The following is a 26,109-nucleotide window of genomic DNA, read 5'->3' as shown; positions in this document are numbered from 1 at the left end:
GACTCCACCTCTCACCTCATCTCTTCCCGCATTTTCCCTAGCACCCTTAACAACTTCCTTCACCAGATCACTTCTTAACAAACTCAAACCCTGTTTCCAATCAGCTGACAAACTCCCCAGATTATTTCTCAAGCATGCAGCCAGAGTCATAGCATACCCTGTATCTATATTTATCAATAGATCCATCCAAGAAAATACAGTACCAGATACCTGGAAAAAATTCTTCATAATACCCCTCCACAAGGGAGAACATTCTACAGAACCCTCAAATTACAGGCCTATTGCCATATTAACCCCCTTATCCAAGATACTGGAAAAATGTATACATAGACAAATACTAAACCACCTCTTATACAGGCAAACCTAATTTCATCTACACAGAACGGTTTCTGACCCTCACACAGTACTACCACTGCCCTCCTTTCTTTCACACACAACATTGCCCAAGCCAGAGATAATAATAAACTCATATGAGCTCTATTCCTCGACCTTTACAAACCATTAGATACTGTTTCCCATCCCATCCTCCTAAACAAACTTTCCAACCTACAACTCTCTACCTGCACTACCTCCTGGTTTAATGGCTATCTGTCAAACAGATTTCAGTCTGTCAGATGGCAAACATCCTTCCCCCCTTTCCGTCTTGTTAAGTCCAGGGTTCCTGGGGCCTCTGTCCTGGTTCCCCTACTTTTTAATATATTTACAAATAACCTCCATGTCTCCTGCCCCCACTCTACCTTAAAACATTACACAGACGATTCCACAATTATTAACACCTCTGACAATATACAAAATCTCCACACTATCACTCAACAATCTCTGCACCTAGTAGAATAATGGCTAACTGAAAACAACCTGCTTCTCAACCCCAAAAAGACCAGGCTTCTCCTGTTTCTTTCAAAAAACCCCTCAATTCAACTAAAGAAAACTTTGCCATCTCATCCTTAGATAATACAATTATCACCGCTGACTCAAACACCAAATTACTTGGCCTTGCTATAGACGACCAATTAAAATTTAACCTACATATCTTAAACTGTATCAAAAAGTCCAATCAAAAGCTAGGTCTTCTACACCCCAACAACAAATACATAACCTAACAATTAGAACTATACTGGCGCAAACATTTATTCCACCATCCCTGCAGTATGCTTCTCCCATACTTGCTAACCTCCAAAATAATGTCTTACCTAAGCTAGAAACCACCTATAACAAGACAGCCAGATTTGCACCAGTAGTAGATACAAATCCCATCATTGTATATCCCTGAAAAGCTTAAGCTGGCCTGAGCACCCCCACATGCTTCAAATATCACAACTACAAATTGCACATAGCATCCTAAATAGCCCCAACTTCTGCTCTGCCCTTACATCCATAATTATACACTACACACCAATCATGACCTCTGAAGCACAGGACAATCCTACTTCAGGTGACTAATCCAAACAACAATATTGGAAAAATACTGTATAGTCATTCAGTTGCATACTCATGGAACAAACTTCCATTGTCCCTTCATTCCACGACCAAAAGTGACAAATTCAAAAAGAAACTAAAAATTAATTCCAACATGCATGGATCTGAACTTGTCAGGAAATTACCTAATGAGTTTTTCTTCTCTCAATCAACATATCTGCCTGGTATCTGCTGTCTAAACTGTCTACACATATTACTCTCTCTGCAGTTAGTACCTATGCTATAAACGCATCTTTGTTGTACTATGTCATGATGTTACTCTGAATTGTATATTACATAGTTTTTATTTTAGGCATTGCTATATTCCTTGTATATAACTTAATGCTAACCACATTTTTCAAACATTACTACTGCATTCTCAAAATACTGTACTTTTGCCTTGTAAATATTCATGCTGTATACTGCTCTTTCTCTGTTTTTGTACTGTTAAGTATCCTGCAACTTGAATTGTTATTTTTTTTTCTTATTTTTTATTTACTTTTCTGGAGCTTTTCTCCTCGGGTCTCCATTGAAAAAGGGCTCTCTGGGCCCAGTCGGACTAACCAGGTTAACAAATGTAAAAATAAAAAAATAAATAAATAAAAATATCCTTCTCTCTGCATGTCCAGCCGCCCTCCTTCTTTCATTCCTTGGACTAATTATTTTCTCATCTTTTTTGTTATATTCCCTCCTGCCATGCAACCTTCTCTCTTCTCCAAACCAACCAAAAACACGGAGAACAGTGCTGAAAATCACCAGTAAATGAAAACCGTAAAATAAGAAACTTTAATAACTCTATCACAATTTTTATTTTATTTTGCAGTTTGCACCTGTCTGGTTCCTAAAGTGGTTTTGGTTTTCGTTCTCCCTTCTCCATGGTAACGTTGTAAGTCATCATTGTTATCTTTATCCCCTATTTCTCTGTGCCCAGTTAACAAAAAAACTTCTTGCGGAATCCTTCTTCATTTCTCTTTGTAATATATAGCTCAACACATATATATATATTTATATATTTATACATATATTCATATTTATATATTTATATGTATGCATATTTGCATATTTATATTTAGTTTTACAGCTCTTTGCAATGCTACTTATAAGCCACTGTTCTTTTGTTTCATGTTTCTCTGTGGTTGTTGTTCTTTACCTTACATTTTCCTGCTCTCTCCCATACATTCCTTTTTATGCTGCCTAGTTGATGCATCAGCAATAATTACTTATTTTTCTACGACTTAGACAGTAAACATGTGATCACTGGAGTTTATTGTACATCAATAAGTACCTATGAAAAATATACTGCTTTTCTTGGAGGCTTGCTCCTATTCCCACCCCCAAGGCTGCATTGCCCATCATTACCTTGTGAACTGAGTCCGTTCACTCCATTGTTTGTGAAGTTCTGATGTGTTGTTCCCTGGTCAGTGTTTCACAAGGTAAGTATCTGTTTCATTTAATATAGCTATCCTACACTGTCCACAGTCACCTGCCTTTCTGTGTCCATTCATTCCACGTATTTATTCCTCCACTCTTTCTGTGGTTACTTTCACTCCTTCTTTAGTCCTGTTTTCTACCTCTTCTGCTATGCATTTATCATATATGCTTCTATTAGGCCTGTTTAGTCCTTCATTAGTTCAGCAGTTCACTTTTGAGTCACCTGAAACATTTGATACACCATCCTTAGAGCTCTAACTTGTCTGTCTCTACTTCTTTATCTGTGTTTCTGACTGAATCTTCATTGGGAGAGGCTTCTTGTCCTTCTGTCCCTTTAATATAACTGTTTCATTTATTTTACCTCTACTATCTTGTCTCCTTCTTCATCTCCTTGTGGCTGCCTTTGTGATTTATCTCCTCTCCATCTCTTTTACAGATATGCATAACTTCTTCACTTCCCTGTCTTCTATTCTCTATGAGGGTTTCAGCATTCAACTTTGCATGTCCTTCCAGTGTTTCTATGTCATCCGCCCTATGTTTGACATTGCACACCCTCCTAATGTCTCTGTGCCACCTGCCCTATTTCATTCATTGCACATCTTCCCAAAGTCTCTGTGTCACCTACCCTATGTTTGACATTGCACATCCTTCCAAAGTCTCTGTTTCACCTGCCCTCTGTTTGACATTGCACATCCTCTCAAACTCTCTGTGTCACCTGTCCTATGTTTGGCATTGCACGTCCTCCCAGTGTCTCTGTGTCACCTGCCCTATGTCTGACATTGCACTTCCTCTCAATATCTCTGCGTCACCTGGCCTATGTCTGACATTGCAAATCATCCAAGTGTCACTGTCTCACCTGTCCTGTGTCAGACATTGCAGGTTCTCAGAATGTCTGCATTGCCTGCCCAATGTCTGATAATGCATGTCTTCCCAGTGTCACTGTGTCACCTGCCCTATGTCTGACATTCCATTTTCTCCCAATGTCTTTGTGTCACCTACCCTATGACTGACAATGCACATGCTCCAAGTGTTGCTGTGTCACCTGCCCTGTGTCTGACATTGCATGTCCTCCAAATGTCTCTGTGTTGCCTGCCCTATGTCTGACACTGCACATTCTCCCAGTGTCTCTGTGTCACTGCCCTATATCTGACATTACATATCCTCCCAGTGTCTTTGTGTTGTCTGCCCTATATCTGACATTACATGCCCTCCCAATGTCTTTGTCTTGCCTGCCCTGTCTGACATTGCATGTTCTCCCAGTGTCTCTGTCTCATCTGCTCTATGCCTGACATTGCACATGCTCCCGGTGTGTCTGTGTTGCCTTCCTTATCTCTGACATTGCACACCATCCTAGCATCTCTGTGTCACCTGCCCTATATCTGGCATTGCATGCGTTCCCCAGTGTCCTTGCATCACCTGCCCTATGTCTGACATTGCACATCATCCCTGTGTCTCGGTGTCACCTGTACTTTGTTTGACAGTGCATGCCCTTCCAGTGTCTCTTTGTCACCTGCCCTATGTCTGACATCTCACGTCCTTCCAGTATCTCTGTGTCACCTACCTTTTTAATTTCCAAATCTTTTGGGTTTCTAATACCATGATGGGAATGGACTCCATTCCTAAGTCAAAGTATGATTGAAGTTCATGAAATTAGTATTGTTTCACTCTTTGATGTAAGCCAAAAGTGGTCTTCGCAGCACCCGCAGCATGCCCAGCAATGACTCCTTCTGCAATTGGTATGGAGTTACATGTATTGGTAGCATATCAAAATATGATTGTAGACTCTTTTTTATAAGCCCTGTTGTTCCTACTACTTTTGGAACTACCTGGGCATCTTTCTTCCCCATTGCTCTCATTTCTGCTTGCAAATCCTGGTAGTTTATAACTTTGTGTCGCTCTGTATGCAGGACACTGTAGTCACTAGGTGTGGTGATTTCAATGATCAATGCTATTTTTGTCTTCATCAATGCTGTTTTCAGGATTAACTTAAGTCTTCTAAAGAATTCCTTACTAAGTTTTATTCACATTTGTTCATGTTTTATTGCTGATCCTTCATCAATTCCCAAATATTTATATACTCCCTGTTGCTCAAGTTCTTTTATATCCCATTCTTGTCTCAAACTGATGTTTTCCTGGTGCTGCAGTTTTCCTGCTTTAAAGGTTGCTTTTGCACATTTATCAAAACCAAATGACATTCTGTTATCATCTGAAAACATTTTGACAACCTGCAGCTGTGCTTTCATTTCCTCATCTGATGAGCTATACTGTTTTAAATCATCGACAAAGAGAAAGTGAGTAGTCTTTAGACTTTGTTGCTTTCTCTGAGCCAAATTATAGCCATGGCCTAAGCTGCTAAGTAGGGAACTTAATGGGTTAAGGGCAAGGCAGAATAGCAACGGTGACAGAGAGTCACCCTGGAATATCCCCCCTTTGAATTTTTATCCCTGGGATAATAATTTTTCCTCTATCATGGCTTAATTGCAAAGTGGTCTGCCACTGTTTCATGGTCACTGTAATATAGTTGATCAGTAAAGGGTGTATCTTATACATATTCAAGCACTCTTTTTATCCATGAATGCAAGATACTATCAAATGTTTTTTAGTACTCAGTCCATGCCATACTTAGATTCTTCCCCTTTTTACAGTTCTCCACTATGACTTTATTTAACAACAAATGATCCTTTGTTCCACCTGTCCTATGTGTAACATTGCATTTCCTCCCAGTGTCTCTGTGTCACCTGCCCTATGTCTGAAATTGCATTCCCTTCCAATGTCACTGTGTTGCCTACCCTATGTCTGATATTGTATGTCCTTCCAGTGTCTCTTTGTCACCTACTCTATGTCTGAAATTGCATTCCCTTCCAGTGTCAGTGTGTTGCCTACCCTATATCTGATATTGTATGTCCTTCCAGTGTCTCTGTGTCACCTGCCCTATGTCTGAAATTGTATTCCCTTTCAGTGTCATTGTGTTGCCTACCCTATGTCTGATATTGTATGTCCTTCCAGTGTCTCTCTTTTCGCCTGCGCTATGTCTAACATTGCACGTCCTCCCAGTGTCACTGTCCCAGTATCATTGTTGCCTGAACTATGTCTGCCATTGCACATCCTTCCAATGTCTTTGTGTCACCTGCCCTATATCTGATATTGCATGTCCTTCTAATGTCACTGTATTGCTTGCCCTATGTCTGACTTTGCATGTCGTCCCAGCGTGTCTGTGCTGCTTGCCCTATGTCTGACATTGTGCATCCTTAAAATGTCTCTGTGCCACCTCCTCTATATCTGATATTGCATGTCCTCCCAGTAGTGTCTCTGTATCACCTATGTCTGACATTGCATGTGCTCCCAGTGTTGGTGTGTTGCCTACACCATGTCTGATATTGTATGTCCTTCCAGTGTCTCTGTGTTGCCTGCCCTATGTCTGATATTGCACTTCCTCCCAGTGTCACTGTCACAGTATCACTGTTGCCTGCATATCCTGCCAGTGTCACTGTATTCCTTGCCCTATGTCTGACTTTGCATGTCCTCGCAGCGTGTCTGTGTCACCTGCCCTATGTCTGATATTGTATGTCCTTCCAGTGTCTCTGTGTTGCCTGCCCTATATCTGATATTCCATGTCCTGCCAGTGTCACTGTATTCCTTGCCCTATGTCTAACTTTGCATGTTCTCGCAGTGTGTCTGTGTCACTTGCCCTATGTATGACATTGCATGTCCTTAAAATGTCTCTGTGTCACCTGCCCAATGTCTGACATTGCATGTGCTCCCGGTGTCTCTGTGTCATCTTTCTCTATGTCTGACATTGCATGTCCTCCCAGTATCTCTGTGTTATCTATGTCTGACATTGCATTTCCTCCTAGTATCTCTGTGCCACCTGTCCTATGTCTGACACAGCCCATTCTCCCATTGCCTTAGTGTAATCTGTCATATGTCTAAGGTTGCTCTACCAATCCATGTGTTACAGGTAATTCAGATTTTTACTGAGTAAGTTGTTCAAACTTTTGAATATTCTCGGTGTCATCTGCCATATGTCTGACATTGCATGTCCAGCCAGTGTCTCTGTGTCACCTTTCCCTATGTCTGACATTGCATGTCCTCCCAGTGTCTCTGTGTCCACTGCCCTTTGTCTGACATTCCACTTCCTCCCAACATCACTATATTGCTTGCTCTATGTCTGACTTTGCACCTTCTCCCAGTATATTTTTGTTGTCTGCCCTATGTCAGTATACTGCGTGTTATCCCAGGGTCTCTGTGTCACCTGCCCTATGTAAGACATTGCATGGCCTCCCACTGTCTCTTTGTTGCCTCCCCTATGTTTGACATGATGTCTTCCCAGTATCTCTGCATTGCCTGATCTATGTCTGACATTACACATTGTCCCAGTGTCTTTGTGTTGCATGCCCTATGTCTGACCCTTCATTTTCTCCCAGTATCTCTGTGTCACCTACAATATGCCTGATTTTGCATGTGCTCCCAGTGTCACTGTGTCACCTGCCCTATCTCTGACATTGTACACCCCCATAGTATCCCTGTTTCACCTGCCGATATCGGACATTGCATGTGCTCCCAGTGTCTCTGTGTTGCCTGCCCTATATCTGACTCTGCACATCCTCCCAGTGTCTCTGTGTTGCCTGCCCTATGTCTGACATTGCATTACTTCCCATTGTCACTGTGTTACCTGCCTTATGTCTGACATTACATGTTCTCCTGGTGTCTCTCTGTCACCTTGCTATGCCTGACAATGCAGATCCTCCCAATGTCCCTGTATTACCTGTCCTATGTCTGACATTGCATGGCCTCCCAGTCTTCTGTGTCTACTGCCATATGCCTGACATTGCACATCCTCCCACAGTCACCTTGTCATTTGCTCTATATCTGACATTGCATGCCCTCCCAGTGTGTCTATGTTACCTGTCCTATGTCTGGCATTGCACGTCCTCTCAATGTCTGTGTGCCGCTAGCCTATGTTGGACTTTATCCATTCTCCCAGTGTCTCTGTGTCGCTTGTGGTATGTTTGACATTGCATGTTCATCCAGTGTCTCTGTGCCACCTGCCCTCTGTCTGCAATTGCATGCCCTCCCAGTGTCACTGTGTCACCTGCCCTATGTCTGACATTGCATGTCCTTCCAGTGTCTGTGTGTTGCCTGCCCTATGTCTGAAATTTTACATCCTCCCATTGTCACTGCCCCAGTGTTACTGTTGCCTGCCCTATGTCTACCATTGCACATCATTCCAGTGTCTCTGCATCAGCTGCCCTATATTTGACATTGCACATCCTCCCAGTGTCACTGTATTGCTTGCCCTATGCCTGACTTTGCATGTCCTCCCAATGTCTCTGTGTTACCTGCCCTATGACTGACATTGCACAACCTCCCCATGTGTCTGTGTCACTTGCCCTATGTCTGACATTGCACATCCTTAAACTGTCTCTTTGTTACCTGCCCTATATCTGACATTGCACATCATTCCAGTGTCTCTGCATCAGCTGCCCTCTATTTGACATTGTGCATCCTTCCAGTGTCCTCCCAGTGTCACTGTATTGCTTGCCCTATGTCTGACTTTGCATGTCTTCCCAGTGTCTCTGTGTTGCCTGCCCTATGAGTAGCATTGTACATCCTCCCAGTGTCTCTTTGTTGCCTGCCCTATGTCAGACATTGCATGACTTCCCATTGTCACTGTGTTACCTGCCTTATGTCTGACATTACATGTTCTTCTGGTGTCTCTATGTCACCTTGCTATGCCTGACAATGCAGATCCTCCCAATGCCTCTGTATTACCTGTCCTATGTCTGACATTGCATGGCCTCCCAGTCCTCTGTGTCTACTGCCATATGCCTGGCATTGCACATCCTCCCAGAGTCACCTTGTCATTTGCTCTATATCTGACATCGCATGCCCTCCCAGTGTGTCTATGTTACCTGTCCTATGTCTGACATTGCACGCCCTCTCATTGTCTGTGTGCCGCTAGCCTATTTCAGAATGTATCCATTCTCCCAGTGTCTCTGTGTCGCTTGCGGTATGTCTGACATTGCATGTTCATCCAGTGTCTCTGTGCCACCTGCCCTCTGTCTGCAATTGCATGCCCACCCAGTGTCACTGTGTCACCTGCCCTATGTCTGACATTGCATGTCCTTCCAGTGTCTGTGTGTTGCCTGCCCTATGTCTGAAATTTTACATCCTCCCATTGTCACTGCCCCAGTTTTACTGTTGCGTGCCCTATGTCTACCATTGCACATCATTCCAGTGTCTCTGCATCAGCTGCTCTATATTTGACATTGCACATCCTCCCAGTTTCACTGTATTGCTTGCCCTATGTCTGAATTTGCATGTCCTCCCATTGTCTCTGTGTTGCCTGCCCTATGACTGACATTGCACAACCTCCCAGTGTGTCTGTGTCACTTGCCGTATGTCTGACATTGCACGTCCTTAAACTGTCTCTGTGTTACCTGCCCTGTGTCTGATACTGCACATCATTCCAGTGTCTCTGCATCAGCTGCCCTATATTTGACATTGCACATCCTCCCAGTGTCACTGTATTGCTTGCCCTATGTCTGACTTTGCATGTCCTCCCAGTGTCTCTGTGTTGCCTGTCCTATGACTGACATTGCACATCCTCCCAGTGTGTCTGTGTCATATTTCCCTATGTCTGACATTGTATGACCTCCCAGTGTCTCTGTGTCACCTGTCCTGTGTCTGACATTGCAGTTTCTCCCAGTGTCTCAGTGTCATCTGTCATATGTCTAAGGTTGCTCTACCAATCCATGTCTTACAGATGATTCAGATTTTTACTGAGTAGCTTGTTTAATCTTTTGAATATTCTCAGTGTCACCTGCCTTCTGTCTGACATTGCGTGTCCTCACGGTGTCTCTGTGTCGCCTTTTCCTATGTCTGGCATTGCATGTCCTCCCAGTGTCTCTGTGTCACCTGCCCTATGTCTGACATTGTACGTCCTACCAACATCATTGTGTCACCTGCCCTATGCATGACATTACACTTCTTCCCAGTGTCGCTGTGACACCTGCCTGTGCGTTCTCACAATATCTCTATGTAACCTGTCCTATGTGTGACATTGCATGTCTTCCTAGTGTTTCTGTATCACCTTCACTATATGACATTACATGTCCTCCCAGTGTCACTGTGTCACCTGTCCTATGTCTGACATTGCATGTCCTCCCAGTGTCTTTGTGTTGCCTGCCCTTTGTCTGACATTGCACATCCTCCCACTATCACTTTGTCACCTGCTCTATGTCTAACATTGCATGTTCTCCCAGTGTCTTTGTGTCTGACCAAGAACACTGCATCAATGGGCCTAGACAATATCCCAGGATGCCTTCTAAATAGCCCAACACATAACCTATCAGGGCCTCTAGAATTTCTGTTTAGCTATAGCCTCCAACCAAGCTTCATGCCTCATGAATGGAGAATGGCAACAGTCATCCCTCTGCACAGAGAAGGGTCATCTACAGACACTGGAAACTACAGAACCATAAGTCTCACTAGCCTTATATGTAAAGCCATGGAAAAAATTATCATGAAGATAATCAACAGATATAGTAATCCTCCAGATACTGGATCCAACCTAGTTTGATTTCCTCAAGGGCAGATCATACCTACTCAACCTGGTGGACTTCATTGAGAAGGTAACCAAAGCAATGGATGAGGGAAAATGGTACACTCTGCCTACCTTGATCTGGCCAAGGCATTTGACACAATACCCAACTTGGACATTACTGACAAACTCAAGAGGTTAGGTACAAACTTGCATGTCACCCAGTGGATAGCCATCTAGCTCATAGACAGGACCCAGGAAGTTAGAATTGGGTAGTCCACCTCTACAAAGAGGCCAGTCCCAAGTGGAATCCCTCAGGCTTCAGTTCTTTGACCGCTCCTTTTTGGCATTTACTTCTCAGAAGTCAAGGCCAATGTCAGTGATCTCCGGCTGACTAAATTTGAAGATGATTGCAAATTAGGAGCTGTCATTGAATCCCACATTGACACAAATGTTCTCCAGGAGGGGCTGACATAGACAAACAAATGGTGTCAGAGTCATGGACTAAAACTAAATCCCAAGAAATGCATAATAGTATCCTTTGAGAAATCATTCATCCCTTGTAACTATCATCATGACAACACACCCCCTTAGCGTTGACTCAAACGTCAGGGACTTAGGGACACACAAAGAAAGTAATCTAGCCTTTGACCATGACATGTCTACAGTATTGAGGAAATCATTCTATGTTGTGCAACTTATGAACAAAGGTATGTCATCTAAGTCCAAGGAAGTCATTATTCCACTGTATTTGACATTCATCAGACCTGTCATTAGTACAATGCCCCATTTGGTATGTACCTAACCAGGTATATCCAACAACTGGGACATTCACAGAAGTCCCTCACTAAAAGATTATAGGGCATAATTAAAATGTCCTATGCAGACTGCCTCAAGGCCCTATCCTTGTATTCTGTCTCCTACAGGCTTTTGTGGTGAGATCTATGCCTGGCATACAGGGTATTGTCAGACCCCACTATGACGGACCTCCTACATATCCACAAAACAAGCAGCACCAGAATTACCCATTTGAAAGACTTAAACCTTGCCTGTGATGTAAATAGGACCTGCTGAAGAGACAGGTATGTATCCCAGAGACTATCCCATGTATGGAACAGACTCCCCATCTGTGTGAAGCAGAGTTCCTCCCTACCCCAATTCAAGTCCAACTTGGACTATTGGATGGGGAAATGGAAATTCATCCCTGGTTTGGCTGCTTTGTCTCTAATAGACACATGTAACCTGTAAATGGCTCATCTTCCAGGCCCCTGCTTGCACTTATCAAGGGTATCAGAACTTGTCGGAGATTTGGGATGCATGGCTAGACTTAAAAAGACACTTGTGGTCATTATTCTACTAAACACCTAAGAACCAATAAACCTGCTCTATGTCTGAAATTGCACACCCTCCCAGTGTTGTTGTGTCACTCGCCCTATGTCTGACACTGCATGTCTTTCCAGTTCCAGTGTCTCTGTGTCACCTACCCTATGTCTGACTTACATATCGTCCCAACGTCTCTATCTCACCTGCCTTATGTCTGACACTGTACGTCCTCACAGTTTTTCTGTATCACCTGCCCTATATGTGACATTGCATGTTCCCCCAGTATCTCTGTGTCACCTGTCCTATGTCTGACATTGAATGCCGTTCCAGTGAATCTGTCACCTGCCCTATGTCTGACATTGCATGTTCTACCAGTGCCTCTCTGTTGCCAGACCTATGACTGACATTGCATGTCCCTGCAGTGTCCATTTGTCGGTTGACCTGTGTCTGATATTACATGTCCTCAAAGTGCCTCTGTGTGACCTACTCTATGTCTTATATTGCATGTCCTCCCAATGTCCCTGTGTAACCTGCCCTATGTCTGACGTTGCATGTCCTCCCCATGTCTCTGTGTTGATTTTCCCTATGTCTGAAATTGTATGTCTTCCCAGTTTCTCTGTGTCACCTGTCCTGTGTCCAACACTGCATATTCTCCCAGTGTCGCAATGTCATCTATCATATGTCTAAGGTTGCTCTACCAATCCATGTCTTACAGATGATTCAGATTTTTACTGAGTAGGTTGTTTAAACTTTTGAATATTCTCTATATTTTCTAATTTGATCCATTCCCCTTCGGGTTGTGTTTCCAGAATTGCAGGGTATTTCATCTATGCAGATTTTTCATTCATTATTAATTCATTTAATACTTCCACTAGAGTTTTCCTTCTCTTATATAATGTTTCTGAGATTCCTCAACCAGCTTTATGAATATCCTCGCAATTGAGATAACTGTATTTCTTTATGCTAATGTTACTATTTCATTTTTTAGCAAATGAATGGAAACATGCCAAAACATACCTATGTTAGATTTCTGTTGTTGTTTGTCAGGATCCTGCACTGTATATCCTCTGCATTGTTATTCTTATTTTTTTTTAATTTCCTGGTATCCCAAATCTCTCGTGCAATAGCAGCTTTATAAATTGCTCCAGTTCACTGTTGCTCGATTGCTTGTATTTTAGTAATCCTGATGCTGCTTCTTCTTGAGCACTTTTCAGGGTCATCCATCTTTTCTCTCTGTGTTTCTATTATATCTGTTATTTCCTGTATTCTGTGAATCTGCTCCTGCAGCACAGGTTTAATTGCTGCTGTATCTTCCTTCAAATCTTACAGCTTCCTTTGTTTCAATGACTTCACATCCTGACCTACTGTGATTACATTTTCTAACAAAATGCATGATTGCTCCTCATTTGCAGCTTTAAGGCAGCTGTTTTTCCTCCTTTTGTTCCTGTTCATTCATCTCTCCTTCTGGATTGTTTTTCTTTTCTACATGGGAACACTATCTTTATCCAAAATTATGAAGACTGTGTGCAGAGCTTTGAGATTAGGCAGCTGTGTTAGCTGGGCTCTATAGTGCCCTCTCCCCAATGGAACACAGTATTATTCACATTATAAACTTAGATATTGGAAGATTGCAGCCTGTTGACCTACCTGTTAAACCCGGTGGATTTCTTTGAGAGTGTTATTGGCCCTGGATGAAGACAAAGTGGTACACATGATGTAACTTTACATGGAAAAGGTCTTTGTTGTTATTCCATACTCAGTTATCATAGACAAGCTAATCAAGTTTAATGTCAATCCCTACATTATGTACTGGATAGCAAACTGTCTCTGTGGCATAACTCAGCAAGTCAGGACTGAGGGCACCCTGTCATCCAAAAGATTGTTACTAGTAGTATCCCTCATGGCTCAGTACTAAGGACATTTATTTCTCTGATGTCAAAGGTGATGTCAAGGGCCTTTGTTTAACCAAGTTTGCTGATGACTGCAAATGGAGGGACATCATAAACTCCCACAAATACTCTGTTGCCAAGGAAAAAGGCAAACACATACAAATAAACAGTTCCAAGGCCACAGTCTTTAACAAAATTCAAAAATGTTGTAGTGTAATTGTCTTTGGAAAACCCATGCTGCTACCATATCAATGGTATCCCCCTCAAAACATTTATTAGAGACCTGAGCACATTTATTGACCATGAGCTCTCCTGTGACTTCCACGTATCTACATCTAATAGAAACAGCCCTTCTACTTTGCTCAGATGATTTCCAAGGGTATATCTTCTAAGTTCAATGACATCATCATGACGTCTACTCATCCCTCATTAGGCCCTTTAATAAATGGAATGCACCTTTTGGCATGTATCTGTCTAGGTGCATGGTCCAACTTGAAAGACCTTAGTGTTTTCTTACTAGTAAAATTAAGGTTTTGAACTCCATTTCCTATACTGAGCACCTTAATGCCCTGTCACTACAGGTTTCTCAGTGGTGATTTCATTTTGGCATATAATGCCTTTAATGACTATATCCTGACTGCACTCTGTGATGATGTGAGGTATTTCCAGTTATGCCTGGAGAAGTAAGGCAGTGGATGTGTAACATATGCCAGCATAGCTAGCTGGAGGTTTGTAAAGAATTATATCTCATTTGTATATCAAACTGATTTGTGCAGGTGCTTGTGTTGAAAAGGTATTTGAAAAGCTGCTTGTGTTAAAAATGTACCAACAGTGGGTCCCATTGGACAGAAAAGAAATACACCCGTATGTCAGACTGCATTATAACTGTTGAAATGAATATATTGTAACAGAGGATAATGGAAAAGAAGAGGTTACTCTCAGTCCAACTAACTTTGAAAAATAGTCTGAAATTAAATTACTTGGTTTAGGCCATAACGATTGTATCATGCTTTTCCTGACTGCAGTCAGAGACAAAAAGTCTGTGAAAACCAGCACTAAAAATCCTACTTTATTGTCCTTAGGGGTGAACTAATTGCTACCCTGGAAAGGTGGAAGTTTATGAAATGGTTTTATAGCTTCCAGATGCTATAACACATCTTATTAAAGCTCTATGTGTGTGTATTATGACACATATCTGCTAGATTCTGGTTCAGTTGCTAGTAAAGGTGAAAGTGTGGGAACCAGAAGTCAGATGACCAGATCTGTGTGATGTCATTCTGTATGCCAGCACTGATATGGTGCTTTGATACTAAAGAAGATGGAAGTCTCAGGGCAGTCTATTTGTGAAACTTGACAAAGAAGGACCACTCACCCACTTCATCTTGCCTTGCTTTATTAAGTAAGTAAGAAACAATAATTCTTTAGATCACTCAGGAAAATATAGTGAGATTAGTTAAGTATTGTTTTTCTGTATCTGTGTGAATCTTTCCATCTGCATTATTTTAAATATTTCCTGTGATTGAAACTCTGATATTTATTGTAAATAGATATTTAGTATTTTCATGTTCTTGTATTATCTGTTATTAAATATATTCAAACTTTTCATTGTGGTTGGTCTTTTAGAGAATATTTTAAACTTTGAGAGTACTTATATTTATTTGGTGACACTGTGGCCACTCCTGAAAGCCTTGCTACATAGGTCAAACATTACCATTTGTATTAGCATTAATTTTACTTAGTATAATTGGGTACCCTTGTAAGAACCTTGGAGTAGCTGACTTTGGAGTGCTCTGGTGACAGTATCTACCTTATAGTCTGGGCAGAGGGGACATAGCTGGTAAACCTGTGCCTGCCTTTCCTAGGTGTGTGTGTGTGTGTGTGTGTGTGTGTGTGTGTGTGTGTGTGTGTGTGTGTGTGTGTGTGTGTGTGTATGTGTGAAAATCAGATCTCAACGAGTGTGTGTTTGTCAGCTACTTGGAGCAGGGACACAGAACAATGGTTTCACAGAGAGGGTGGTGGAGGACTTGGCTTGGAACACTTGGCTGAGGATTCAACTCTACACTCTGTAAGTAGGGAGTCTTATTTGGGGCATGCAGAGAAAGGGAAACCCAGCCACAGGACTGAGTGTACTTCCTGTGTGCTGTTAAGGGAAAGTGTGCTTGGTGCAGACAGCTGCCTCTGAAAATACTGTGGGTATCTAATTCTGTTCCAAGTGAACATCCCTCACTGGTGTCAGTGGTGAGGACTGAGGGTCCTTGATTACTGGCCCAGAGGAGGGGGTGTCACACACTCCATTCTATTTACAAAACTGGGAACATGAAAAATACCTGCACTAAAAGACCTTAACCTCCTTTTCAATTAAAACAGAACCTGATGGTGAGACAGATGCTGCACTCAAATAATACAGCTTTTATGGACTAGACTTCCTTTAAACATTAAAAAAAAAGTTCCCCCACCCAGTACAGCTACAAGCTTTATAAATGGATAGGTAGCCATAAATACACTCCTGGTGTCATCCCACAATCCCCTACAAATGTGGTTAGCATGTAGTTAAATTGCTCTGACTATGCTACATGTATCCATTGCCTAGCATTAACCTATATAGCTATGATCCCATGACAATAGTATACTGTGTTAATGTATTAAAAACGTTGTTTCATTCTTATTCTATGGAAAGTTTTTATATATGCTTAGTTAAATAGAAACGAGAATATGAGTGTACTGGGAATTAGGGGCCTCTTCTTTCTCTCTCTCTGTTTTTTTTCTTTATAATTAACTATCTTACGTCTTGGTATTCTGCGTTCACACATGATGGTTATTGCATATTTCTCTGAAGGTCCTTAGATGGATGTGAATAGTGCTTTATCTTTCCTACCTTGGAGTTTACTATTACCATTTTTACATATGCTTATTTCGTTAGCTCTGTTTTTTTTTTCATTTCTTGTTTGTACATTTTATATTTGCCAAGCTACTTTCATGTTTGTAGTCTGAGCAGGCAGTATGAGTTATTTTTCTTTCAAAGACAGAGCACTGGAGGCAGGTGGGGGTGAATTGTGAGGATGGTGCTGTCCTCTGTGAGGCTTAGAATGACAGTTCTGGATAATAGTCATTGTTGATAGCAAGAGTAATGTAAGCTGCCCAGTGAAGATGTTATCAGTAGGTATTAATTGTATTAATAACTCAACTGAGAGAGACAACATTTTTACATGGCTACAAGAAACTCTCTTATCTCTTACCAAGCATGCATAATTGTCCATAGTGCAGTAAACCTGCATTGCCTCCTCTTCATGTCAGGTAGCCAAAAGAAAATGTATATCTAGATAGAGCAATTAGGGTCACTGCAGTTCATGTGGTCAAGGTGTTCTAAAGGTACGGCTGGTTTGCTGAGAGAGATGGGGGTATTTTATGCTAGGTCTTTGCTGTTAAATTAGTTTATTTTTTTACTCAGTGATGGGAGACAATGAGCATTGGAAAGTGACCCAGAAAATTGTAGATGAAATGGTTGCTGTGGTTATCTGTGAAAGTATATTTAGTTTTAAAGCATTACTATTGAATACACATACAGTCTAAACATCCCACCTTATGGTCCAGCAAATGAGACTGAAAAGAGGTCTGAAGAATTAATCTATTGTACATGAAAGCATTTCATAGTGTTTCAAAAATACGTTTCACACATTCTTGTCCCAGACATAACACATTAAAGACATACTGTAAAGATCATTTTTTCTAGTCATCTCTAGACATCACTTTCATCCATTAACCTTATTTCTGTCTATATTGTCACTAATCAGCCAAAAATGTACATATGGACACTCTCCCACCCTTCCTCTTTAATTTTGAAGTATCTCACATAACTATGTTAAACATCTGGTTCTGACAAAGGCATTCCCTCTCATTCATAAGAAATAACTACCCACCTCATGTATAGACATACTTTTTTTGGCATTGGCGTAACCGTTATTTATTTGTGCAACTTTTATCATGTTTTGACTTATTATCTAAAACTTGACACTAAGAACTGAATTGCCTTCCAAGAGGCACTAAAGATATTTTCACCCATAAGCCAGCCTAACAAGAATATTAAAATAAGTCTGGAGCAAAAAATACAGTGGCTTGCTGACATGAAGTAGAATTTAGCACTGGATTGAATGAGTTTCATGATGTAATAGACCTGCAAGTTTACTCTGAAGATAGGAGGTACTGCTAGCTATGCCAGGAGAAGTGGGGCACTGGATGCGCAACATATGCCAGCACAGCTAGCTGGTATTTAGTAAAGAATTATATGTAATTTGTGTATCAAACTGATTTGTACAAATGCTTGTAATTAAACATTAATTTGTAAAGTTACTTGTGTTGAAATGTATCAACAGTGTGCCCTGCTGGACAGAAAAGAAATGTACATGTATTATTGTAACTGAATTAAAAGTATATGTTTTAACAGAAGATACTGGAAGAGAAGAGGTTAGTTACAATCCAGCTGCAGCAAACTTTGAAAAATAGCTGAAATTAAATTAGGCCATAAAGATTATATTTTACAGTTCTGAGTAAGAGCCAGAGACAAAATGACTGTGTAAATCCTGGCTTAGTAGCTCTGTAGGAGGAGTAGAAGTGTTAAAATGGTTTTATGACTTCCAGCAGCTGCACTATATCTGAACAATGCTCTTGTGTGTGTATTATTGACATGTAGGTGCTAAATCCTGGCAGCTTCTGGCAAAAAGGGTTGCATGGGAACCAGAAGTCAGATAACCAGATGTATGTGATGGCATTCTGCACATAAATAATGTTTTAATATAAGAGGAGACTGAAGTCTTAGGAGCAGAATGTTTGTAAAACCTGACAAAAAAGAAGGACCACTCACCCACTTCATCTTGCCTTGCAATAGTAAGTGACCAGGGATGATAATTGTCTAAATCAGTTAGGAAAATATAGTGAGAATAGTTAAGTATTGTTTTTCTGTAACTGTGTGAGTCTTGCCAGTTGTGTTATTTTCAATATTTCCTGTGACTCAAACTCTGGTATTTACTGTAAATAGATATTTAGCATTTTATTGTTCTTTTATTATTTATTATTAAATATATTTAAACTTCTCATTCTGGCAGGTCCTTTCAGAAAAAATATTTAAGTTTTGAGAGCATTTGCATATATTTATTTGGTGATAACTCTGGCCATTCTGAAATGCCTGGCTGTTTGGTCAACATTACCATTGGTATTAGCATTAATTTCACTTAGTATAATTGGATACCCTTTTAAGAGCCTTATTAGTAATAAACTGGTGGCAGTGAATCTGCCTTATAGTTTGGACAGAAGGTGGCATAACTAGTAATTCTGTGCCAGCCTTTCACAGGTGTATGTGTGTGTGTGAAAATTAAATCTCAAAAGGTGTGTGTGTCAGCTACTTGGAGCAGGGACATGAAGCACTGGTTTTACAGAGACGGTGCTGGAGAACTTGGATAGGACACTTGGCTGAGGATCTAATCCTACAGCTGTGCCAGTGGGGAGCCTCATTGTGGACCTGGGGGGAGACAGATAGAGACACCCAGACCCTGGGTTGAGTGTGCTCCCTATGTGCTCTTAAGGGAAATTGTGCTTGATGTAGAGAGGTCTGCATCTGGAAATACTGAGTGTATCCATTTGTATTCCAAGAGAATGTCCCCCTCCAGTGTCAGTATTGAGATGTCAGGGTCCTTGATTACTGGTCCAGAGTAGGGACATCACATTTACAATTAATTTGCTATGAAGGCTAGTATTTAATACTATCAGCAGTCCATCACTACCATTAAGTGTTCCATGTGTTCTGCGTGGTAGTTATCTTGTAAATGTTTTGTAGTTTTATATCTCTGTTTTTGTGCCACATAGCCCTACAGTATCCCCCAGTCATTCTCTGTTCTGAATTCCACTTGGGCAGGAAAGTTTGGTATAATGATTAAGGGCTTCACATCATAGACACAGGCTAAAGGTTTTGATTCTGACTAAGAATTATCAGCTAGGCTTCAAATGGCTTTTCAGGGCAATTAGCCTAGTATGAACCTATGAATGATGAATTATTCCCTAAAATCTCAGATCAGAATAAGTCTCAACAATGTGCATTTGTTCTAAAGTTTGAGTCTTTTTTCCAAATTTCTTATGTAAAGCACTTCAGGTCCAAGACCAAAGCCAGATGGATTTTCAGGTAAGTTATTTAAAAAAATGCTACTACAGAAATTCTGACTATTATGGACATTTTATACATTGGCTTCTTGTTTGAGTGGTTTCCCCGTTTGCATGGAAGTTATCAATGCTGATGCCATTTCCTAAATAGGGAGGAGATCATACCTTCATGAGACTACAGAGGAATCCAGGCTAATGGATTAAAACACATTTTATCTCTTTAATTCGTCCTGATCACAATTGTTTAAATACATATCATGTGATGTCAAGAGACAAATCTCAGTATAACATCACATTATAGGTACATTATGATTTGTCTGTTAATATAACACAATATGTCTTTAAACAATGGTGGTTCCTTGGACAAGGTTTTAGCACCTGGTGAAGCATTCTGTGTAATTGTGGAAGCTTATTCATTTCACTTGTCTTAAGGGAAATAGCTCCTATGAATCAAACTCTAGTGCATGTATTTTGGATTTTACTATTTGTAAATGGTGAGTCTGCTTAACTGCTAAATTATATTAATTGCGTTTTTGGCAAACTCAGGAATAAAATGATGGTCTTTCCTACCTGAAACATTTCCCTTTGGTAAATGGATGAGGCAGCTTTGCTTCCCTGCAACACATATCCATGTTGCTTTTGTGACTGACTCTCTGGCAATAACCATAATTAATGTTTCAATCCTGCTGACTTAAATGGTTTCTGAAATGTCATGGACTGGTATGAGCCTGGCACTCTTTACAAATTACTTTTTGATGGTCCTGAAAGATTCTTGTAGTCATCCCTAAAGTCTAGAAGATTGTTCTAGACTTTGAATCATTTAGAGGTTACATAATCTATCACCCCTGGCAATTAAGTGACAAAGGCAACACATTTTTCACAAGAAACATTTCAGGACTTATTTTTCCCTTTCATTAGATTGCAAAATATTTTAAATCATGAAGTTAATCTTATAAGTAGATCAAATGCATGTTCTCAGAATGGGTTTGATCCATGAAGCCCTTAAACTATATCCTATATCCATAAGGGATGATCAATACCAGACCTCCCTGCAAAACAAAAAATAAGCTGCATTAACATGATTCTTTATCTGAAAACATTACTATTTTTTGGACTTCTCTTTTGTATCCTTAACAATATGAAATGCCAAAATGCTAACCTCTACCTAAGCCCCTTTAAACATAAGAATGCTGCCATGAACCATTGTTCTGTAAAATATGAAGTGCAAGGGGGGGGCTACGCTTTTCTGCTTTCCTACATTTCTCCTACAAATGTATTCTTTGCTTATCTATTCCCTGAATGCTTTCTATTTATGATATATCATAGTAAACTGTCTATACAGACGGATGTGATCTCACATGTAGCCTCAAAAACAACAAATACCCTAACATTTTTAATATCCTGGGATTAAACATTTAATGTTATTTATTTTATTTTACATTTGTTTACCAGGAAAGTCTGACTGGATAAAGTTCTTTTTTCAATGAGAAAAAGTCCACATTTACAAAAGGACAATTGTACAAAATATCAAAACATTACAACAGAGACACATAGATGCAGTGTAATGCATACAAAGTTCTTAATACATCAACTCTGCATATATAGACCAAGGTTTATACACATTTCTAATAACAGAGGATACTGATATGTCTACCAAAAACTTTATGTATGTTCATTACTATGGCGAGATAACACAGGTAAATAATACTATATTATCACGGAGAAATAATAATAAAGAGAAAATAGACCAGTTACTAACTAAGAAAAGTTGCTGAAGTTTTGGGGGCAGAGACTGAGTCAGAATAATTACTGTGAAGGAACAGATGGTGTGGAGAAGATAAGAAAAACAGGAATGAGAGGATAGAGGAGTTAGATAGCGAGGAGTAGAGGGTTGTAAGATGGCACTCATAAGTTATCCAGGGTTCTCAGAGTGGCTCATTACCAAGTTATTAGTACTTTCACTGTGCAAATGCTATGTTCCTAACTTTTGAAATAATTCTAGGAAGCTCTAAAAGTATGGATGTATGGATATGTCTGATAAATCCATTGCATTATTAGAGCTGAGACAATGGCTAGTAGATCTGGCATTTGACAGAGAAATGGCCTAATCACCTAGGAAGGGATGTTTAGAGAGAATGTTTTTTATTCTTTGAGATCTCAGGGCTAAACATTATCTGGGCACAATGGATTACTACTCATATCAACAGCCCAAATGCTAACTGTGCCAGAACAAAGACAGTTTAGGACAATGGAAGGGTACGTAGAATGACTGATTCAATATACAGTAGTAGTACAGGTACATGTGATACTAAGGAGCAGCTGTATAACACTGGCTTTGGTTTTCCTAGGGAGGAATTGTTAATACCAGTGACACAGCCATGGAAGAAGTTAGTGACCTACTATGGAAGTGAAATCCAAGAGGAGCGTTCACCACCTTTACAGTCAGACACCTTTTTATTTGGAAATGCTTGTACAGAGCTTTCTGACTGTCTCTGGTTTGGTCAAATATTTCCTGAGACTCCCACATTTTATTAGAGGTATGAGAATAATGCTCTTGAATCCTGGGAGCATATGTACCTTTCTCGATGAAAACTCAGTTCCTTTTGCAATGATATTATCAGGCTCTAGTTGACATTCTGGGTCTGAAAGTAGCATTCATTCCACCTGCTATATTGCTTAACCTATGTACTAACACCCAGATCAGTTCTTAAGTGAAATACTTGCTGGGAATTATATAAACATCAGCAAAAAAAGCAATTCTGATAGATAAATGCTGGCATTTCCACCCTGTTCGTAAGACTCTTGTCCTATACATATTAAACATATTGTCTGGAGTATTAATTATAGATTCATAGCTAAATACAAGACTAGCTGCCCTTGTGGACTATTTTAAGCCTCGGCAAATTCCCTTCCAAAGATGAGAATCACGTTCTGTAACTTGTGTCTATGAGGTTAGCATCTTAACCTTGGGCGGCACAGTGGTGCAGCGGTTAACGTTGTCGCCTCACAGCAAGAGGTTCTCCAATTCGATTCTCAGCTGTGTGGAGTTTGCATGTTCTCCCTGTGTTCGCGTGGGTTTCCTCCGGGTACTCCGGTTTCCTCCCACATTCCAAAGACATGCATCTGGAGCATTTCTCCCCGGGCCTCCACTGAAAACAGGCTCTGTGGAACCTAGTCGGACATTCCCGGTCAACAAATGTTAAATAAATAAAATAAAAAAAAAAAAATTTTATACCAAACCCCCAGACCCATATATAGGGATATAATGTGGATGAGTACAGAAATTCTGCTTATATTATGGTCATGAACTGAGCTCTTCTCTTGCGTGTAATTGATATTACTTATTACATTTCAGGCATAGGGGCATAGCTGACAGTGCACTGCCTGATTTTTGTTATCAGTACAGAGTATCGACGTATTTTCACAAGTATAATGTATCCACGGGTACAACAACAATTCCAAACAGCACGCCAGCAACCCAGGGATGCACCACGATCCACAATTTTCTTAAAAACAGGTTTATTGATCCAACCATAAAAACTTTTTTCGTATTTTCACAAGTTAAAGTGAAGTCATGTTAAGACCCTTCCTCCAAACAGAGTCAAGCATTTTTGTCTTGTATTGAAGTCCACTTCTTATTTCCTCGTATGTTACCATGTTAGGAAAAGGGACCATGTTAAGTAATGCTAATGCTGCAAAGTTTATTGCAGACAAATATTCTTACTTTATGCATTCTGCATATTGAATCAGTGTTGGTTTATCGAATTGTATAACTGATCTCTACAAAATTGCTATAACAAGAAAAAATGTTCTGTTTATCTTAGATAAGATAGTTAATTAGAGTAACATGTAAAATGATTTTTCAGTAGCACAACTACTAGCTTTAAGTGTTGATTTTTTAGTACATAGTGTCACATGGTAGAGGTGCTCAGGTTTAAATGTCAGGCAGAATTTTGTGTAACTCAGTTTTACTTAAAAAAAACTAAATATTTTTGTTACACTAACACAACCACATCACAGAAACTGGAAAACTGATGCCCTATAGTGGGAACAACTGTATATAAAATTACCTTTCAGTCTTTGAATTTGTTGCAAAATCAGGGTGCATATATCAGCAATGCAATAAACTCTCCTTTCTCATTCAGACAAACAAGTCAGCAAACACAATGATGTATATGTATACACACACACACACACACACACACACACACACACACACACACACACACACACACACACACACATATATATATATATGTCCGCACATTTATATATGTGTATACGTATATATATATATATATATATATATATATATATATATATATATATAAATGTGTGAGTGTGTGTGTGTGTGTGTATATATATATATATATATATACATATATATATATATATACACACATATATATATATATATATATATATATATATATATATATATATATAAAAATATCACCTTCTTAGAGTATATTCTACAGTGATACATCTGATTCTAAAAACGAAACTACAACTAAGAAACAAAAATGTTCCTCCTGATACCACACAGCAGAAACACAGACCTTAAAATTGGTATAACTGACATTTACTGCTAGAAAACTTACAGAAAAGTAAAAGTAAAAGAAACAAATGAAATGAACATAGCAGTGCTTCTACCTGTTCCTGCTGAAATTGTTGCTCGGACCAGAAGTATTCCCTTATGAGCTGTTGGTTATGTAGGCAGTGTTTCACTGCAGGAGGGAGGTTACCCATTAGGCATGTGCTGCAGAAAACAAAGAGTCTGTTTCTTATAAAATCTTAATAAAGATTGTCAGTCTTTGAACATGGACTAATAATGACAACACTCAGCTGCACTGTCTAAAATAAAAGCTATTGGATTTGTCTAACTGCTTAGCTGAGGAAAATGGCATGCAGTAGAATAAAAACAGCATGATGACATTGTAAAACAGACGGCAAATGGAAAGTGATGTCTGGTAGGGTGATGCTGACTCATTGCTGCTATGGAAACTGCATCAGCATTCAAACAGATTTGCACTTTTCTGTGACCTGCATATAGTGCATCCTTATTGGTTGTAAGCGTACACTTCCAGCCAAGGTGGACTGCTGACATAAGCTGACAGGAAAAATCCTTATCTTCTGATGGTTGCAAAGAAACAAAATTTAAATGAGGTGTGTCGGGGGAGGGGTCTGATTTCAAAGAAACTGACCGATAAATAAAACACATGCTCATACCATCCCGGTACGTGACAAAATGTAAAGGGTGAAATTAATATTTATACAGCAACAGGATGTCCTGCTTGAAGATACTCAGACACAGACAGCAGGTTTCATTGCTAGCTTATTATGCTGTATTGCTACTTTCTGTATGTTTTATAACCCTCACTTTCTGGCTTGTCATGTCATACCTCATGCATAGCTCTGCATCCACGTTTAACAGCAGGATTTAATTGTACTTCTGTTTTATCCTCCTAAGAAAAATTATTCTTTCTGAATAAAGAAGGAAGAAATCTGACCCTGACAGTGGCAAAATATGGTCACACATATCTGAGATTTAATGATGTGTAGTAATCATTTTGCTACATTAATTTGATGACACGTGATAAGCCAGTAGCTTGCCCAAATAGTGACTTTAACTTTGATGTTATGTCTTCTTGTAATCCTGGCAAAAGCCAAATTTAATCCAGTGTAAACTGCATTCCATGAGATATCAACCCATATCAGGCATTTTGCAAACTGCAGTCTGAATATATCTTAATGTCTGATTTTTTTTATCTGCAGTGAAAAAATAGATGTGATCATGCTTGCCAAAGCCTAACTCTGGCTCTGCAATGGGAATTCCATAGGGTCTAGATTATAGTACATTGTCTTTTTAACAATATCTTTGGGATGAAGGTATATTAATGGAGTTACATTAGTTAATATGAGTGTGGGACTTCTTGCATGTACCCCAGACTAAGAATGCATAAGAAAATAATCCAGTCTTAAAACACAGAGCCGTGGGCATGTCTGGGAATGTGCGTTAATCTTTTAAGGACTGAGTAAAAATGTCACTGAGCTTGAAATGCCTTCTTTGTAATCCTGTACTTTCCAATAGCTTGTTCCAGACATTCCCTTGCTTATTTGTTGACTAGGTAAGCCCATTGGACAAATTGTTCCTTTCCACGGGTGACCCAGGAACACTGTTTTGCTAAGTGACTTGCTCAGTTAAACAGTTACAGATGAAGGTGGAATGAATCAAACTCTATACCCTCAGCACAGAAAACAACATATTGTTTAAGTCCTCTGTGCCAAATGTCAGACATACAAGCCAAAAGGCTTAATTTT

At 39.9% G+C, this 26,109-nt stretch overlaps 1 protein-coding gene across 1 annotated transcript in view; it reads right to left on the bottom strand.

Moving 5' to 3' along the window:
• LOC122795079 (3-hydroxy-3-methylglutaryl-CoA lyase, cytoplasmic-like) overlaps positions 1-24,819 on the bottom strand; it is a gene marked incomplete at its 3' end in the record, with an annotated part of 307,454 nt that extends 282,635 nt beyond the window's left edge. Inside the window, exon 1 of the mRNA XM_044063654.1 lies at positions 24,442-24,819. Coding sequence (XP_043919589.1) covers positions 24,442-24,537 — 96 coding nt within the window. The remainder of the gene's footprint in view (positions 1-24,441) is intronic.
• Positions 24,820-26,109: the final 1,290 nt, after the last annotated feature.

The sequence above is a fragment of the Protopterus annectens genome, chromosome 2.part1 (assembly GCF_019279795.1).
Source record: "Protopterus annectens isolate FY-2018-M chromosome 2.part1, PAN1.0, whole genome shotgun sequence".
NCBI classification, from domain to species: Eukaryota; Metazoa; Chordata; order Ceratodontiformes; family Protopteridae; genus Protopterus; species Protopterus annectens.
Note: the sequence above shows the minus strand (reverse complement) of the source record. Positions and strands in the feature narration are given on the sequence as shown.